The 19,850-nt window shown below is 34.6% G+C and overlaps 1 protein-coding gene and 1 non-coding gene across 10 annotated transcripts in view; one reads left to right on the forward strand and one right to left on the reverse strand.

Annotated features, from left to right (window-relative positions):
• VPS13B (vacuolar protein sorting 13 homolog B) overlaps positions 1-19,850 on the reverse strand; it is a 746,538-nt gene that overhangs the window by 418,476 nt on the left and 308,212 nt on the right. For 7 of the 9 annotated variants that reach the window (XR_004382801.1, XM_032858609.1, XM_032858605.1 and 4 more), the window contains exons 20-21: positions 10,141-10,250; positions 3,158-3,305 (exon numbers count right to left, since the gene is read on the reverse strand). Coding sequence is in view for 8 of the 9 variants with exons in the window: in XM_032858609.1 (XP_032714500.1) it covers positions 3,158-3,305; positions 10,141-10,250 (258 nt within the window). In the remaining variant the exon portion in view is untranslated. Of the gene's footprint in view, positions 1-2,332; positions 2,574-3,157; positions 3,306-10,140; positions 10,251-19,850 lie in introns of those variants that run through there. The other 2 variants (XM_032858613.1, XM_032858607.1) reach the window with 2 other exon arrangements.
• Positions 8,871-8,976, forward strand: LOC116868442. Its single transcript, XR_004382836.1, has one exon. It is a non-coding gene; the product is annotated as a U6 spliceosomal RNA (small nuclear RNA).

Genomic DNA, 19,850 nt, shown 5'->3' on the forward strand with positions numbered 1-19,850 from the left:
ATCTAAACATGCAAGAGAAAAATAGCTAATATTTTTTAAAGAGCTATCATTTATAGAGCATTCTTCTTTTTAAAGTTTTCATATCCATTACATTTTCATCAAGAGTTCCAAATTAATTTTCATAACATTTCCAAAACATAGGGTAAACAGATGTTATAGTTTTTAGGAGTTTCCCTGTTTCAAAAATAGATTCTCTAGAAGATTACTTAGAATTCTGTGATAATATATTATCTTCATGTGAGACATGCTTTTATTCTGGGTTGGCCTGCCCTATGTGCCTATATCACTGAAATAGTGTTGTTCTGCTGTCAACACATTTCCAACAATCAAACATATGTTCTCCCTGCAGCCAGCTATTTAACATTGGTTAATTGTGATTGGAAGAGGAAGATGTCTGCTTTTGTTGAATAATCACCAAGCAAAAAGTGAGGCCAGTGCAGTATCACCAAGCTTTGGCCTTCATGTGCCAAAAACACTACATAATTGTTGGGAATGAACTTAAGACCAAGACTGGACCTTAGGTTGAAAATATAAAAACTCATTTTAGTAAGAATTCAGGCATAAATTAACACTGACAGTTCTCCACTATACAATTCAGTTAAAAATTTAAATGTATATTTCATAATAATATGAATATATTTAACACTAACTGAACTATACAATTTAAAGGTTAAGATGGTAATAGTAAAAAAAACAAACAAGATATGTAAAAGGCTATGAACGCATTACCAAATCCATTTCAATTTATGATGCAATGTAAATAATGAGTACAACAGTGATAATTTCATTTAGAAATAGATACAAAGGACTCATAAAACATTTTTAAATTAAAACTGAAGGAGGAACAGTGATATAGTTAAAAATACAACTGAAATTGGGGCGCCTGGGTGGCTCAGTGGGTTAAAGCCTCTGCCTTCGGCTTGGGTCATGATCCCAGGGTCCTGGGATCGAGCCCCGCGTCGGGCTCTCTGCTCAGCGGGGAGCCTGCTTCCCGTTATCTCTCTGCCTACCTCTCTGCCTGCTTGTGATCTCTGTCTGTCAAATAAATAAATAAAATCTTTAAAAAAAAATACAACTGAAATTTTTGAAATTTAATCCTAAGTAAAGAAATTAGTTAGCATAGAGCATTCTCAAGAGAGCACTACCACAAACCAAGGTTTCCAGAGAAGTAAAAATAATGAGCCTTCAAGAAGGAAGATACACAAATCATAAAGCATAAATACCTATGATCATAATTTCTGTGCCTCTGTCATGTAATTTCATTGAGATCTTAAGCATTTTCCCTCATCTATATTCATCCTTAACAATTACTTTAAATCAATTATCAACTCTGATTTAAAGAGCACAACTAAATAGTAAGCAAGAGGTCAGAATATGTGGTTGATATGCATACAAGATTAAATTGACTTTTATCAAATGATTCTTTAGTAGACATTTTATTTGTTTTATCAAGAGGTGATGGGTTCCCCGGATGGCTCAGTTGGTTGAAGGACTGCCTTCAGCTCAGGTCATGATCCCACGACCTGGGATCAAGTCCCACATCTGGCTCCCCCTGCTCTGTGGGAAGCCTGCTTCTCCCTTTTCCTTTGCCTGCCACTCTCCATGCTTGTGCTCTGTCAAATTAGTAAATAAAATCTTTTTTTTTTAAAGAGGTAATAATTATATGGGGTGCCTGGATGGCTCAGTACATATTATGTGTCTGACTCTTAATTTCAGCTAAGGTCATAATCTCAGAGTCGTAAGAACTAGCCCTGCATCAAGGCTCCTCTGTGCTGGGCATGGACCTGCTTAAGACTGTCACTTTCCCTCTCCCTCTGCCCTCCACACCCACACACAAAAAAGGTGATATTTATAAATCTTTATCTAAATTAATAGTTCAAGAGATCTAAAGTATAAAACTTAGCACAGTATCTAAAGGAAATAATACTGTATTAAAAATTCAATACTTAAGTTACAGATCAGCTTCCTACGTTACAAAAACTAAGCACTGGCATTTTTGGCATTTGATAAAGAAAATCTCGACAAAGTAAAAGGTTTGTGGATGCTGACAGGTGGAAGATGAATAATTTCACAAAATAAACATAACAACAATACTTTAGGAAAAGTAAAATAACAAGTGTAAAACTCCAGAAAAATGCATGTTACCATTTTATTGTTGTTAAATATGGCCAGAAAATAGTACTTTTCCTCTAAACTATAAATGTTAGTTTGATATATATGTTAAGTTCCTTAAGGGTGAGGATCATGTCTAATTAATGTATCTACACTCCATATCACAACAGAGTTTTGCCCAGCACAGACATTCAATAAGTGGTTTTTAATTTACTGAAAATATGAAACTTTTCCCAATATGCTTCAGAATACAGAAGTCATATGAAATAAAGCTTAGCATCTAAGGAAAAATATAAACTCTCCTGAAGATGTGACCAATCATCACAAACATTACAAGTTAACCAAGAAAATACCATTTAAATGCAATTATAAAGTGCTTTTCTTTTCAATTACACAAATGGGGATTTAAAAATTGTCTTAAGGAAGAATATTTATGATCTTTATTTGCAGAGATGATCTAGCTGACAGAATGAGAGAAGGGAGAGGGAGAAAATTGAGATATATTTTGCAAGAATTCACTTTAAGAATGAACATACTTGGTTCTTTATGGGTCTCTAGTGTTTTTGCAAGTCTTAAAAGTAAAGTAGTGAGTGCCTTTGTGCCCAGTTTTCAAGGATAGTTGTACAGCATACAGACTCAAAAGACAGAGATACAGTCCTCCTTTTGAGCAAAGGCTTAGGCCTTGCAAGTTACAAATATTGCCTCCCTCCAAAGAAAATGGCAGGCATGTTTTCTACCGATTATAGCAAGTTCAGATTCCCTGATTGAGGGTTCCTCTCCTCTAACATAATCCACTGTGTATAGGTAGCATCTGACCTCCCTGGTGCCACCCTGTGGGAATGAGGCTTAGGACAGGGACACAAGAAAATGCTAATAACCTAGGTTACTGCTAATGCTGCAAGATAATAAAGTCCTTTGTCTCCATTCCAAGAGTCTCATGTCTTTGGCTGGCATTCATGAAACTGTGGCCTGGATAACCTGATAACTTACTTGAGCTTAGAGTTAGGGTAAAAATCACAGACCCTTCAGAATTCTTGACACATACCTGTTACTGTTTTTGTTTTTATAGGGCTGCTGGCATATTCAGAGGCTTGATATGACTGCTGCTTTGCCAGGGGTGCACTTCCAACAGACACCTCATCGTCTTTCCTTCTGCTAATTGGCATAACAAGAGGAACAGCTACGACAGGCTGCTGGAGAGAGGCAAATGAAACACTGAATTATTTACTGTTTCTTAGGCAGGGAAGGTTAAACAGGATGACACTGAGGAAAAGCCTTCATAAGAGGTGTTGAAGTTTATTACTTGAAATCAATCAGTCAATCTGTACCTTTCACAGTTTTCCATCTCTCTTCATCTCTCTTATGCACACAGATTCACACAGGGACACTTAGTAGTTTCAGCGTGAAATTACAATTCTGTATGAAACTAAGATAGCTTGAAAATAAATGAAATTTAAAATAAATTTCAGTAAGAAGCATAAAGATAATACGGTAAGGGCAAACCAAAACTAGAATCAGCTTTGAAAATCGTGATTATTAGAAAACAAAAAGTTATCCTTATAAAATGATACTTTAGAGACATACTTGTATAAAGTGATTAATTACATGTTACAGTTCAACTTAATAAAGAATTGCTGAAAATCTCTACATTTTGTCTGACAAAGTGATATACGTAGCATATTTAAAAAGCACAGAAAAGTATCCACAGTTAGAGAAAGCTGGAAAACATTATGATCCTATATTGAACGCATGAGTGCTGAATTGGACAATAAAGCAGCTGTTTCATCTTTATTCACTGAAATAAAGTCTGATGTTACTGCTGATGACGCCCAATACAATCTTGTCAGATTTTTGGCAAAAAAGAAAAAAAAAAGGTATTTTTAAAGTTTGCTGCAGGATCAAAGATCAACGTTGAACTGGGTGGAAAAGAATCATAAAATGTTGGGTTTTAGCCACAAATTGAAAAGGCAATTGCAGCGTGGGCAACAACAGCTGCTAACTGTAACACAGCTGTGTCCGATGGTAGCTCTGGAGGGGCTTGAGAGCAGCACAGTCTAACGTTGCTCTCAACAGCACAACACCACGTTCTTCAAGATCCAACTTTAAGGCTCACCCAACATTTATTACTTATTTAATATTAATTCAATTATGAAAACATCCCAATCAGAACATAGGTACATTATCTAACAATGCAGCAAATCAATCAAGCCATTAGATAGAGGGGGGAAAAAGGCAAAGTATTTTAAAGTTGCTACTTCAACTGAGTAAAAGGACAAGGAAGCTGATAATGAGAAAATGGAAAGGTTAAATATATTTGTGGGAAACATCACAATGTATAGTACCTACTTGTATATTAAGAATTTAGCAAAACTGATATTTATAAAATCTAAATAGGAAATTAGTATTTTAAGACCTAGACGAGAAACGTTCGACATATTGTTAAGTTTTGATGTATTTAAAATTCCTCAACTATAAAATATGGGAGTGGAGATGTCTACTTAAAAACCCCTATATGTTCCAGTATTTAGTGATTCCATAATCCCCTGAATCTCTTGGCCATCATTTATAAACCATGTTCAAATTCAAATTAACGTAGTAGAGAAAAATTATGTTCTGTATAGTGTGATATTTAATTCAAGCAAAATAGCTGGAAGATGGGTGTCTGAGTGGCTCAGTGGGTTAAGCCTCTGCTTTCAGCTCAGGTCACGATCCCAGGGTCCTGGGATCGAGCCCTGCACTGGACTCTCTGCTCAGCAGGGAGCCCCCCTCCTCTCTGCCTGCCTCTCTGCCTACTTGTGATCTCTCTCTGTCAAATAAATAGAATCTTAAAAAAAAAAAGCTGAAGGATGAGATTCATAAGAGCCATAATATTGGTAATACCCAAAAACAAACAAACAAAAAACCCTTCCTTTTGGTAGCTGAAACTGGGTGCATTTTCACAAAGGCAACAATATATTAAAAGCCCTAACAAAACCCCTCCTAATAAGACAGCAGGCTCTGATATGTCTCCTACAGAACTGTATTCCAAATACCTACAACAGTGTCCAAAAGACTCTCCATAAATATTTGCTGAATGATTACTAATACGGAAACCACATGTCAGGCATGAAGAGATACTGGATATAGAGTAAAATGATTTGATTTCCTCCACTTTTCTGGAAATATGGCTATTCCAGTCAAAAATATAAAAATAAACAATAATTATTTTTAGCCAGCTTCCATGTTTCTACTAATATTCTTCTACCTTCTGGTACTAGATATTTCCTCAAATATCAGTGTATGCTAGCCTCAGATTTCTCCTATCCTTGATGCATCAATATCCCATGATCTCAAAATACCTAAAAGCTTCTGCTGTTCTTCTCAGAAAACTCTCCCTCTTTATTAATTTAATATAAAACTCTCCCTCTTATTAATTTAATAAATGTAAAAATATAGGAAATTATAAAGAAAAACAACATCCACATTCTCATTACATCTAATAGTTACCGGCTCTTTACATTATTATCATATTTCCTTTTTTTAAAAAAAGAGACCAATGAAGTATTACAGATATGGCTAAAATCCCTCCAACTGCTAACCACCTGCCCATTTCTCCTGCAATCAACCACTATTATAATACTGATATAATCCGTGAAATGTATGTTTTAACAACTATCTTTACTTACACATACTCATATACACAACTTATTTCACCATTTATTTATTTCTAAGGGTAGTTTTGGGAAAATGTACGTAAATACTCTCATATTACATATATCCTTGGAAAATTGGGTTTTGCGGGACGCCTGGGTGGCTCAGTGGGTTAAGCCGCTGCCTTCGGCTCAGGTCATGATCTCAGGATCCTGGGATCGAGTCCCGCATCGGGCTCTCTGCTCAGTGGGGAGCCTGCTTCCCTCTCTCTCTCTCTCTCTCTCTCTGCCTGCCTCTGTCTACTGTGATCTCTCTCTGTCAAATAAATAAAATAAAATCTTTAAAAAAAAAAAAAGAAAGAAAATTGGGTTTTGCATTAGGTATAATTTGAGACATACATATTAAAACCTATTGTATAATCTCTACTAATAAATTATCATATCATGTGAATACATCATACTTTTTTAATCTACTTCCTTACATTCATTCAAGTTGTCTCCAATTTTACATGACTGCAGTAAATACTGCACTAAGAGGCTCATCCATGACTCTTTAGGCTCCTATGAGTATATGTGTTAAAAGCATATCTTTATTAAAAAGTGGGATTTAGAGCTTAGAGGCTATGTCTATTTTCAATTTTTTTTAAATAAACTATAAGGACTAGAATGCCTATTTTCAATTTTACTGGATATTGCCAATTCATCGATTTTCACTCATAACAGTAGTATGAGTTTATCCACTTTCTATTTTTTCACCACTACTGAATATTAGCATTTTTTACCCAATAGAGTTTAAAAAGTAAAGATGAGTAGTCATGAGTGATAATTATTAAAGCTGGATGATACAGTTACAGGGATCAATTACGCTATTCTCTCAATTACCCATGTTAAAAAAAAAAAGTAAGAATAAAATAGTAGGTTAAGTATATTTTTAAAAGTATATTTTTGAGATATTGATGAACCATAGTAAAATAGTAATACTGTGAAGTGCTGGTGAAAATGTAAACTGTAAGCAATTGTGGAAGGTAAGTCACGATATAACAAAGGCTTCAAAATATTCGAAAATATATGCCTTTAACTAATTTTTTTAAAGATTTTACTTACTTATTTGAGAAAGAGAGAAAAAGGAAGCACAAGTGAGGGGGAGCGGGAGAGGGAGAAGCAGACTCCCTGCTGAGCAGGGAGCCTGACCTGGGGCTCAATCCCAGCAACCCAAGGTCATGACCGGTGCCAAAGGCAGACACTTAAATCGAATGAGCCACCCAGGCCCCTCAATACATGCCTTTAACTATTAATTACACTTTCAAAAATATATTCTAAGTGAATACGTAGAAAAAAATCCAAAGATTTAGCTATGAAGATATTTATCCCAATATAATTTTAACTCTGGATGAGTATGGTCATGGGTATTTGTTAGTATTACTTTTAAACAAAACTACTATTTTGAACTTGGAAATTTTTTAAATATATATTTACATTTAATTTTAAATAGTTATAATAAAAATAAAATTAAATATAAAAATCTTTAAAGGTGGTTGTTATCAATCAAATGCATCGATCTACTTAAGATGCTAGGACAAAAAAAAAGATGCTGGAACACTGTCTGATCTTCAGGGATATCTCTAGCATAACTTGACATAATTGCGTCATTTATAAAATAACCAATGAGAATTTACAGTACAACAGGATATTATTCAGCTATAAAAAAGAAGTCTTCTCATTTGTGACAATATGGATGGACCAGATAATAAGGTAGTTAGGCTAAGTAAAATAAGAGAAAGAAAAATACCATATTGATTTCACTTATAAATGGTATATTAAAAAAAAAAAAAGACAAACTCATGGGGCCAGTTGAGGTGAATGGGGTCAAAAGGTACAAACTTCCACTTAAAAAACAAATAAGTCATGAGATGTAATGGACAGCAATATGACTATAGTTAAAAGTACCATATTGTATATTTAAAATTTGCGAAGAGAGTGGATCTTAAGCTCTCATCAAAAGGAAAAAAACCTGTAGTTGTCTGTAGTGACGGATGTTAACTACTTATTGCGGTGATAATTTCAAAATAAACACAAATATCAAATCACTATGCTGTACACCTGAAAACTAACATATCAATATTGCTCAATTAAAAGAACTTACATCTAAAATATTTCTCAAATGCACCCTGACATTAGTGTCATTGACTGTTAAGGTGGATTTCTATGCAACTGCTGGTAAAGCAGAGATGGTGGAAAGACTAGTTTAGGTGGTCCTGTTTTTTACTGGCCTGTTTGCCCTCATAGTGCCCGGATGTTCGTTCTGAGTATCTGATGCATAAGAACTGCACAGTAAATGTTCACTTTCATTTTTATTATCTCTGTATTGCCTCTTCTTCTTTAGTTTTATTCAACATTCTGTTGAATAAACAGAATAGAAACCTCCTAAAATTCAAATCTCTTTATATCAGGCTCCTATAGTTCTTCTTTACCCTTCAGGATGAAGTCGCAAACACTCTGTATTTAAAAAAAAAATCTTTTATGAATTGGCTTCCAGTTCCTACCAGTCTCTATAACAATTGGCTCTAGTCTGGAATCACTGAAGGTTCCTTTCTTACCAAATTAGTGGGGGGGTTTTGTTGTTGTTGTTGTTTTTCCTCTGCTCACACAGTTCAGTCTAGAGCAACCTTACCGGTCTGGTTTACTGCTGTAATGCTCAACTCAACTGTCTTAATTCCTCCTTTTAACAACCTCATCTGCCTGTGAGAACTATTCTTCTTTATCTTTTTCCACATAATCCTACTTAGATCTAATATAGCAATTTCTAAAAATGGCATTACTATATTCCTTCATATTCCTAAATACAGTAAATAACTCTAGAGGAAGGGATATACTAAAAATTAACTTTTATTTCTGTAGCCCCAGTATCTAGCACAGTGCCTCATGGTCTCTAACAATTTGATTAAAAAAGAACAATGAAACTGGGGAATGGAAGCTGTAATTTCAAATTAAGACAGGGTGAAGAAAATCCTTTAAAAGATACCCCTTGAGACATGGGTTGAAATATTCAGTCCATTTTTGTCTTATTTAATTATAAAATTGTGTATTTTTCTATCACCTAGCTTTAAGTTACTTCAGAAAAAAGATGCAGCACTCACTTTGGCAGCACATATACTAAAACTGGAACAATACAGAGAACATTAGCATGGCCCCTGTGCAAGGATGACAGGCAAATTCATGAATGTTTCATATTAAAACAAATACCAAGTCATTCCAATTACACTACTATAAAATTACAATTAAGTCAATAGGAAAATGCAATGCAAGGTAGGATAAATTTGGCCTGAAAAACATTTAGTTCTGCCATTTACTACATGTGACAATATGTAGGTAAATGTCAATAAGCATCAGTTTCTTCATTTTTAAAATGGGAAAAATAAAACCCATCTCTAAGAATTCCATTTAAGCATCATGACATAGAAAATTACACTTAAGCATTCCAGGAACTACAATTAGGTACTCTTTACTTTGCAATTTATACCCTTTTAAATAAGCATACATCCCTACTCTTTTATACCAACCATCCCAATCCAGGGGTTTGGCACACTATGAATACTTGTTGAGTAAACCTAAAGATGAAGAGGAAATACAGAGATAATAAAAACAAACGCTAATGGGGCACCTGGGTGGCTCAGTGGGTTAAAGCCTCTGCCTTCGGCTCAGGTCATGATCCCAGCGTCCTGGGATCAAGCCCCACATCGGGCTCTCTGCTCTGCAGGGAGCCTGCTTCCTCCTCTCTCTCTCTCTCTGCCTGCCTCTCTGCCTACTTGTGATCTCTGTCTGTCAAATAAATAAATAAATAAATAAATCTTTAAAAAAAAAACAAACGCTAACATTTTCTACGCAATTCTTACACATCAGACACTATGAAGGAAAGAAAGTTAGTAAAATAGAACTACCTAAACTAGTCTCTCCAGTGTTTCTGCTTTACCAGCAATTGCATAGAAATTCACTTCAATAGTCAATGAAACAGTAACTTACTGTTTAGAAACGAAAGAATAGAATTGCTTGAAAGGGGTAGAATGGAGGACAAAGGAATTGTGGTACATCCATTTAAAAAAATCAATTCCAGGGGTGCCTGGGTGGCTCAGTGGGTTAAGCCTCTGCCTTCGGCTCAGGTCATGATCTCAGGGTCCTGGGATCGAGTCCCGCATCGGGCTCTCTGCTCTGCGGAGAGCCTGCTTCCCCCTCTCTCTCTGCCTGCCTCTCTGCCTACTTGTGATTTCTCTCTCTGTGTGTCAAATAAATAAATAAATAAATAAAATCTTTTAAAAAAATCAATTCTGACAATACATAACTGTAACAAATGACTAAGAAAAAGATTTATTCATTAAGAGAGAAAATTATAAAAATTTCTCACCTGCTGCATATGTCTACTGGTTCGTTTCTGTGGCTGATAAATGAGCCAGGTGTATAAGACTGGGTCAACATTAACTGCTACTCCTTGTACACTACAAAGAAGTACAGCACCTAAAAATCAAGATTTTAAAATTGTGTTAATTCCTCCTACAAAATAGTAAGCTTTATATCACTTCACACCAAGTAGGACAGCTGTAATAGAAAAGACAAATTAATAAGGGTGGACAAAACGATGTGGAGGAATTCCAGCCTCATATACTGCTCGTGGGGGCATAAAATGATGCAAATACTTTCAAAAACACTTTGGCATTTCCTCAAGAAGCAAAATATACAGTCACAATATGACCCAACAATTTTATTCTTAAGTATGTACCAAGAGAACTAAAATCCTATGTCCACTCAAAAGCTTGTACCCAACTTTTCAAAGCAGGATTCATAATAGCAAAACATGGGAATAACACAAATGTCCATGAATGGTTGAATGGGTAAGCAAAATGTGGTAGAGCCATATAATGAAAAATTATTTGTCCATCACAATGAATAAAGTACTGATCCATGCCTGCACCACACCTTGAAAACACGTTAAGTGAAAGAAGTCAGTCATAGAAAACCACAGACTGGATGATTCCACTTACATGAAATGGCTACAACAAGCAAAACCACGGAGAAAAAAGGTGGGATTAGCAGATGCCAGTGCTTGGGGAGGGGGGATGGAAAGTAACTGCTAATAGATATGCAGTTCTTTGGGGAGTGATTAAAATGTTCCAGAATTAGAAAATGGTGATTGTTGCACAACCTTGCAAATATACTAAAAACCATTAAATTACGCGCTTTAAAAATAATGAATTTTATGGAAAATGAATTATCTCATTAAAAGCGAATATGTCTACCACATGATTTCACTCATATGCGGAATTTAAGAAACAAAACAGATGAACATAGGGGAAGGGAAGGAAAAATAAAATAAGACAAAACAGAGATGGAAGCAAACCATAAGACTCCTAATTATAGGAAACAAACTGAGGTTGCTGGAGGGGAGGGGACTAGGGAATGGGGTAACTGGGTGATGGACATTGAGGAAAGCACTTGATGTAATGAGCACTGGGTGTTATATGCAACCGATGAATCACTGAATTCTATCCCAGAAATTAATTATACAGTATAAGTTAACTAAACTGCATTTAAATATTAAAAAAAATTTTAAGTGAATATGTCTTTAATAATAAGAAGCTTTATTTTTTAGGCAAAAAGCAATTTCTATATTGGTCATGAGAATAGAATATTATCTCCCTTTTTTGTTTATTTTACAAACTTAATTCACAATGTGAAAGGAAGGATTATTATAACCACTCAGTAAATCACTGCAAATCATAGCTTTTAACATACAGAAGCAAGAGATCTGCCTAGATGAAATACAGGCTAACATTCTGACATAAAACACAAAGCTGAAGTGTAACAAGTTGCAATTCCATTCTAGCAAAGTATTTTAGTCCTTCAGTGATAAAAAGCAACTCACATCGAACTTAACTAAAGCATAATATCCCATTCATAATTTATGTGCAGGTTATGTGCATTCCATGAATACATTTTTGCATTTCTACATATATTTTTTGATAAAATATTATTAGCTCTGTTGAGATATATGGAGTACCAAGTAAGAGGTATTTGTCAATGTTGCTCTCAACTATATCTCCAGTATCTAGAAAAGTAATGGCCATATGGTAGGAACAGAGAGTCATAATAAAAGGTAGATGAGTTCTTGGATTAGGTACGAAAGCCCATTCATTCTATAACATGGCAGATTATTTAAACAATACAATTACTATTAGTACCAACTCCTATGAAAAGTGAACCACACAGAGAGATAGAAAGATGGAGGAGAGTAAGCAAGAGAAATATCCTCTTTTTAAAAACTTTTGCACAGAATTTTCAAATGAGCAGAAATTGTCATATGTATTCCTATTCCACCTTTTGGTGCTTCTGAATGTTCAGTGTAGATTCTTGGGCAGCATTTGGAGACAACAGAAATCCCACCCACTTGTAACTTCCCAAATGTAACACTTCCCACATGTAACAATGCGCGTGCTCCTGAGCAATGAGTCACTCAAATACATATCAGGAAGGAATGAATAGGAGAAGATAAATACAGGATGACTGGAAAAGGGGAGTCATAACTGAAGTCAATTAGAAAATACAATTTAATATATATATTTTTCCTATAGAATATATAAGAAGTATTAAAATCTTTTAAAGAAATTAATTACATACTTTTAAATGGAGAGTTTAAAATTCTTATTTAAATTTAAAAATATATAATTCAATCTTAAAAGTTAAAAGATTTTTCTAAATTCCATATAAAGAAATGAAATTACAGTTAGGTTTAAATTACTGTGAAGAGTTTTTTGCCACATAAGCCATTGTAATATAATTTGTTTTATAATTAATATCACATAAATATTAAAATTTTTTTTTAAGATTTTATTTATTTATTTGCCAGAGAGAGAGAGAGAGAGAGCACAGGCAGACAGAATGGCAGGCAGAGGCAGAGGGAGAAGCAGGCTCCCTGATGAGCAAGGAGCCTGATGTGGGACTCGATCCCACGGTGCTGGGATCATGACCTGAGCCGAAGGCAGCTGCTTAACCAACTGAGCCACCCAGGCGTCCCAATATCACATAAATATTAAAGACACCACAAATAATACATATTTTACAATAAGAAATGTGTTCCACAAAAAGCAACTGCAATAAGAAAGAAGAATGTGGGGTCCAGGAGACAGAAGATCCAATACAGGAGAAAAGTGACAGACTCCCCAAACAACAGTAATTTAGTGACAGGTACGTGAAAAATGTAGTAACAATATTTAAGATACATTTATTATTTATTTTTGAGAGAGAGAGAGAGAGAGCAGTGGAAGGGGCAGAGGGAGAGGGAGAGTGAGGACCCCAAACAGGCTCCATGCTCAGCACAAAGCAGCGCTGAGCTGGATGCAGATCTCCATCTCGTGACCCTGAGCTGAAATCAAGAGTCAAACCCTTAACCAACTGAGCCACCCAGGCCCCAGAAAAGCAATAAAACAATTATTAAATACAGGAAAAACACATGCTATAAAGGAAATGATAACTAATCACAGCATACAACATGACTGTACCATGAATAATATTTATAAAGAGAAATATGTAAGTTCTGAAAAAAAGATGCACTGATTAATCAAACATGATATAACAATTTTGAGAGTAGGTATATATAAGAAGAATGTGAGATGTGAGCAGGACAGAGTGAAAGTTGGCTAAATATCATTTTGCAGAGTAAGAAATCAATAAATTTTGCTCTAAAGTAACCAAGAAAGAGCAAGAGAAGTCATATTATTTAAAAATATGGAAGTAAACACCAAAATAATTATTGAAAAGATTTGAGAGGTGTTACCTCTTGAAAAGGGCACATAAAAAAAGAACAATTGCCATGAGGGAGAATACAATTAGGATTCTCAAACGGGGGTCAAGAGAAAAGAGCGGTAGATGAGACTTCAATTTTCTTGCTGAGGAGTGTCTCTCTAGCCATTAGTAAAAAGCAGAATAAAATTTTCTGTTTGAAAAGTCTCCAATTCACTATCATGTAACCACCACAAATTATGATCTGTAAAGGGTTCTCTTCACCAAAAATCAGCAAGCACTACAGAAAGCAAGCCATTATGAGAGAGTCAGAAAAAGCAACAAAGAACAAATTTAGACTTTCAAGTACTGCAGATAGCCAAATATAGAAAATAAACACCTATGTATAAACTATTTAAAATATAAAAGTATGGTATCACACAGAGTATCAAAAAAGAGAAAGTACTAGGAAAGAACATACTTTAAAGAAAAACAAACTATAAAAATGACATAGTTAATTGTTGGTGTAAAAAACACATTGGGCAGGTTAGACAGATCAGCTATAGCTGAAGAGGAAAAAAAGTGAAATGGGGAAAGCATATGAGCTCATTTAGAATGCATCCAAAACAGAAAAATGAAAAATGGTTATGAAAATGAGGTTAAGAGATATGAGTACCGAGTAAGAAGATCAAACATGTCCAGAGGGAGATACCCAAAAATGGGGAAGTGGCAATATTATTAAAAACTTAACAGCTGAGAATTTTACAAAATTGTTGAAAGACAATAAGCCTCAAACCAAAAAAAAAAAACCAAAAAAAAAAAAAAAACCTCAATAAAACCAAAACATATAAAGCATTTTAAAACTACAATGAGATTATCACCTAACACCTGTGAGAATAACTAAACTCAACGACACAAGAAATAACAGTTGACAAGGATGCAGAGAAAAGGAAGCCTCCTTGCACTGCTGGTGGGAATGGAAACTGGTCCAGCCACTGTGGAAAACAGTATGAAGGATCCTCAAAAAATTGAAAATAGGGGTGCCTGGGTGGCTCAGTGGGTTAAGCCTCTGCCTCAGCTCAGGTCATGGTCTCAGGGTCCTGGGATCGAGCCCCACATCGGGCTCTCTGCTCAGCAAGGAGCCTGTTTCCCCCTCTCTCTGCCTACTTGTGATCTCTTTCTCTGTCAAATGAATAAATAAAATCTTAAAAAAAACAAGTTGAAAATAGAACAAACTACCCTATGACCCAGGAATTGCATTACGAGGTATTTACCCAAAGCATACAGAAATACTAATTTGAGGGGATACAGGCACCCCAAAGTTTACAGCAGCATTATATACAATGGCCAAATTGTGGAAACAACCCAAATGTCCACTGACTGATGAATGGAATGGAATGGAATGGAATGAACAGAAGATATGCACACAATGGAATATTACTCAGCCATTAAAAGGAATGAAATACTGCCATTTGTTAGGGAGCATTATGCTAGGTGAAATAAATCACAGAAAAACAAATACCATATGACTAAATTCAAATGTGGAATTTAAGAAACAAATAACCATTAGGGAAAAAAGAGAGAGAGAGGCAAACCAAGAAACAGACTCTTAACTATAGAAAACAAACTGACGGTTACCAGACGGGAAGTGGGTAAGGGGGTGGGTAAAATAGATGATGGGGGTTAAGGAGTTACCTGTGATGAACACAGGGTGTTGTATGGAATTGTTGAAATGCTAAATCGCACACCTGAAACTAATATTAAACTGTATGTTAACTAACTGGAAATTAAATGAAACATGAAAAAATAAACATAAACATATTTTGTTAAACTAATTAGAAAGAAGCTACAAACACTGAAGGGAAAAGAAGATTTTTTTAAAAAGCACCCTGAACAATAAGAATGATCATCTGGGGATTAAAAGCAAAGACAATCAACTTCTCAGCAAAAAAATAAATGGAATTGAGTATATGATTTTACTTCAAAATTTACGTGTTATATATATTCTTTTGTATGTACAAAGTGTTCTGTTTAAAAGATAATGAAGAAAACACAGAAATTACATGTAATTTTAAAAACGAATATATCAGGATAAGTTTGTTCTAATATTATGCATCTCAAGTACAAGGCACATACAAACATTTTTTATTTTTACTTTTTTTGGGGGGAAGAAATCATTTTTTATAATTTATTAACATTAACTACAATGTGATGTGCATCACAGAGAGTCTATCAAGAGATGCAAAGACAAAGAAATCTCACCCTTTTTCATAGCCATGCAGACAAAACTCACTACATACATATTCTCAGGATAAACACAAACTTCTTTTAATTATGATGAAAAATACACCCACAAACCCTATACAAACAAAGCAGTTTATAAATTTAATAGTATGACAACTTCAAAGGACAAAAGTAAATTAGAAAATTACAGACATTCTCCATATTGGGCAAGTTATTGTAAAAGTCCTTTCAGCTGTGTCAAAAATTAAAAGCGTTGGGTAAATTTTTTTATAAAACTTTCTCAGTGAATTAGTAGCATTCCTTTTTAATTGAGATTTTATAGAAAGGAAAAGGAAAACAAATGCATCAAATATTTTCATGTGAAAACTAACCTTAAAAGCCTTATTTTATTATAAAGAAGTTAAAATACTTCAACAAATGTTCATGAAAGTTATATGATTACATTATATCAGAGATGACTGAATGACACATAGCCAGACTGGACCTCTGTGAATGTTAAATAGGTGATAAAAGAGAAAAATCTATTAATTTAATATCAAATTAGCTGAAATTATAAAGTTCTTTTAAATTTAAAGGGATATTTTCATATTATACTCAATTCAGAGGACTTCACCTTTAAAAATAACACACAAATTCTGACATGTAAGCACACTGACAACTAGTCTGATTCTGAGTTTACTCAGAACAGATTCCTCATAAATCACTAAAACTTGGCAATATACTATTCTGTTTAATTTTAGCCTGGGAGACAACTAATAAGAAAAGTGTGCTTTATTTCTCTGCTCACTGCCAAAAATGGCTCCTTTACGCACATTCCACCCAGACTTCACAAATTAGTTAAACCAAGGCACCACTGTCATTTCAGTTACATCCTAAGCTGAAAATGAAATGAAAATGAAAAAAGAGTGAGAGACCAAAGGTACATAGAATTACAATTAAATATATATGCTTCTTGTCAGCTATAGAAACTCTGTCAAGCCAATGAGATGGTCTTGTGAAATACTGAGGTATAAAAGTGGGCAAGTACCCTGCATTTTATGTTAAACCAATGAATGAGACAAAAACACAGACATATTCATCTTCATCTAAGCTTCAGTGGCTAAAACTGACTGTTTTTCTATTACATAGCTATAGTAAATTAAGGGCATTTTAGATTCATACAGCTCTTAAGAAATTATTTGCTGCTTTAATTTTTAAGAATAATTTCAAGAATTTTAGCCTGTTAAATAAACAAAAAAGAAAGAATCAAAAACATGGGTGGAGAATAAAGGCAAGATAGAGTAATCACAGACAAGAAATGACAGAGCAGGGATGAGCTGCCAACCACGGGTAACTTTAGACAAGATAATTGTCAAGTTTAGTATAAAGGAATCATAAGATTTTTAGGTATGTGAATACGGTAGCTCATGTTACTTAATTAAAAATTATCATGCTTTCCCATAGGATATAGAAAATCACAGAACTCTATTCCATCATAGCAAAAACAAGCCATATAATGCTTTTCAACTCATCAAAGCTTTTCAACATTCATCATACAGCAGGGTTTGCAAAGAAACCTAATGAACAAAAATCCTAAAAGTGAAAGGCCCTAGGCAGGAAAGAAAGAATAGTGGCTTTCATTCTTGGCAGAAACTCCAACTTCACAGAAGTTGGAGAAGAAACATGTTAAGAAAAGAAGAGAAATGTTAACAAATGTTTAAAGATGAGTTTGGGGACTGGCACGACAATTTAGAATCCCTGAGAATACCAGACACAAGAGGAGTGTACCCACCTGACATCTCTTTTCAACAAACCTCCACCAAATACTCATGAGAATGGCAGGGCACAGGACTGGAGAAATGAGGAAGACCCCAGTAACATGCAGGCCCATGGAGCCTGATGACTTCTGAGAGCAGAGAAGGAAACTAAAGGAAATCCCACAGTCGTTGTGAACTTTTCAGTGAGCACCAATCAAGGCTATCTGTGACTAGGAGAAGAAAAGAGGAACTAAGATAGATCCCCCTGTAGGCAAATAATAACAAGCAAACAAAGCATGTTAGGTCTGCGCATACAGGTAAGAACTAAGAGCAAAATCACAAACCATACTGAAAGGAAGATTCTGATCCTGCTCTCAAAAAATGTGAAGCCTACAGTGAACTCAACATAAGTAAAGCAAGAACCAGACCCACGTCACCTAGAGAATAAAAACAAAGATCATAAAGCATAGAGAATATACTCAATACTATTTTAGTAATGTTATATGGTGATAGACAGAAACTACACTTAACATGGTAAGCATGGTATAATGTACACAATTGTTGAACCACTATGTCATGAACCTGTAAATAACAACGTATACCAACTATACTTCAATTATAAAAACTAAAAAATAAAGAGAAAAAAAAAGAAAGCAAAAGCCAGACAAAACTCAACTATACTAATTACATTACAGAAGAAGAAGCATGTTCTTTTATGGGCATAAACATTTTTCTACCACAGGCACTATTATTCCTTTTTATATACAACTTTTGGCATTCATTTTAAAAAAATATGAAACACAGTAATAGAAAAACAAATAACTCATTATCAAAAAAGAAAACAGTCAATAGCCCGAGTTCAAAAGGGAGCATAAATACTGGAATTATGAAAGATTTTAAAACAACTCTGATAAATATTTTAAAGAATATAGTGAAAAAGGTAGATGGTATGCATGAACCAAAGAAGAACTGCAGTAGAGAGAGAAATTAAGAAAAAGCAATAAACGGAAACGTTAGGATTTAAAATGTAATACTGGGGGCATCTGGGTGGCACAGTGGGTTAAAGCCTCTGCCTTCGGCTCAGGTCATGATCTCAGGGTCCTCGGATCAAGTCCCGCATCGGGCTCTCTGCTCAGTGGGGAGCCTGCTTCCCCCTCTCTCTCTCTGCCTGTCTCTCTGCCTACTTGTGATCTCTCTCTCTGTCAAATGAATAAATAAAATCTTTAAAAAAAAATAAAATGTAATATTGGAAGTGAAGAATTCTTTGAAAATTTCTTTTCAAAACTTATAAACAATATCAACTGACAGGTTAAAAGAAAAAATTAGGCAAACTCCAAGAGGAATAATTAAAAAGAAAAACAGATCTAGCCACATCACGATCAAACTGCAGGAAAGCAAAGCCAGAAAAAATTTTTTGAAGTCACTCAGGAAAAAATAAATATATAAGGGAACTATGATTAAGGATAACTCCTCATCAGGAATAATGCCGATACAGAGACAATGGAACAGTATCTTTAAAGTGCTAAAATAAGAAAAGACAACCTAGGTTTATATGCCCGCTGGACACATGCTTTAAAAATGAAGACAAAACAATGAAAACAATTTGTCTTCTAAAAACCTGCACTACTAGAAATCAAGAGAAATGCTTTAGAATGAAAGGAAATATACCAGATAGAAATTCAATTCTAGAAAAGTAATCAAGAACACCAGAAAGATTAAATATGTAAATAAAGAGTACATTAAAAATATGGTATTTTTATTTATATATACAGTTACAGTTATATTTATATACAGACACACATGCAAATATATATTATATATAAATATATATATTTAAATCTCCTTTGAAACACTCATGACTATTTAGAGTAGGAATAATAACAATGCAATATGGGGTTCAATTACACAAAAAACTAAAATATATGCCCATACAGCAGAAACAACAGGATGGTGGTAACTTGGAAGTAAAACAATGTAATGAGGCATTTGTCTTATTTTTCAGTTTATCGTAGATTCTGTCATTGTCCTCTAAACTTCCCAATTTTACCGTTAAGTCTAATTCACATCATATAAAAATATTTATCTTTTAAAGATTTTATTTACTTATTTGACAGAGAGAGCATGAGCAGGGGTAGAGGGAGAGGGAGAAGCAGGCCCCGTGGAGCAGGGAGCCCAATAAGGCACTCAATCCCAGGACCTAGGGATCATGAACTGAGCCGAAGGCAGCTATTTAACTAAGTGAGCCCCCCAGGTGCCCATAAAAATATTTATTAAGAACTTATTTATGTATGTATGTATGTACTTTCTTCTTTCCATTTATCCAAATTTCATGTACCCTTTGATTCAAATTAGCTTCCACCAT

Source organism: Lontra canadensis, unplaced genomic scaffold (assembly GCF_010015895.1).
Source record: "Lontra canadensis isolate GAN:19392208 unplaced genomic scaffold, GSC_riverotter_1.0 scaffold15, whole genome shotgun sequence".
Lineage (NCBI taxonomy): Eukaryota > Metazoa > Chordata > Mammalia > Carnivora > Mustelidae > Lontra > Lontra canadensis.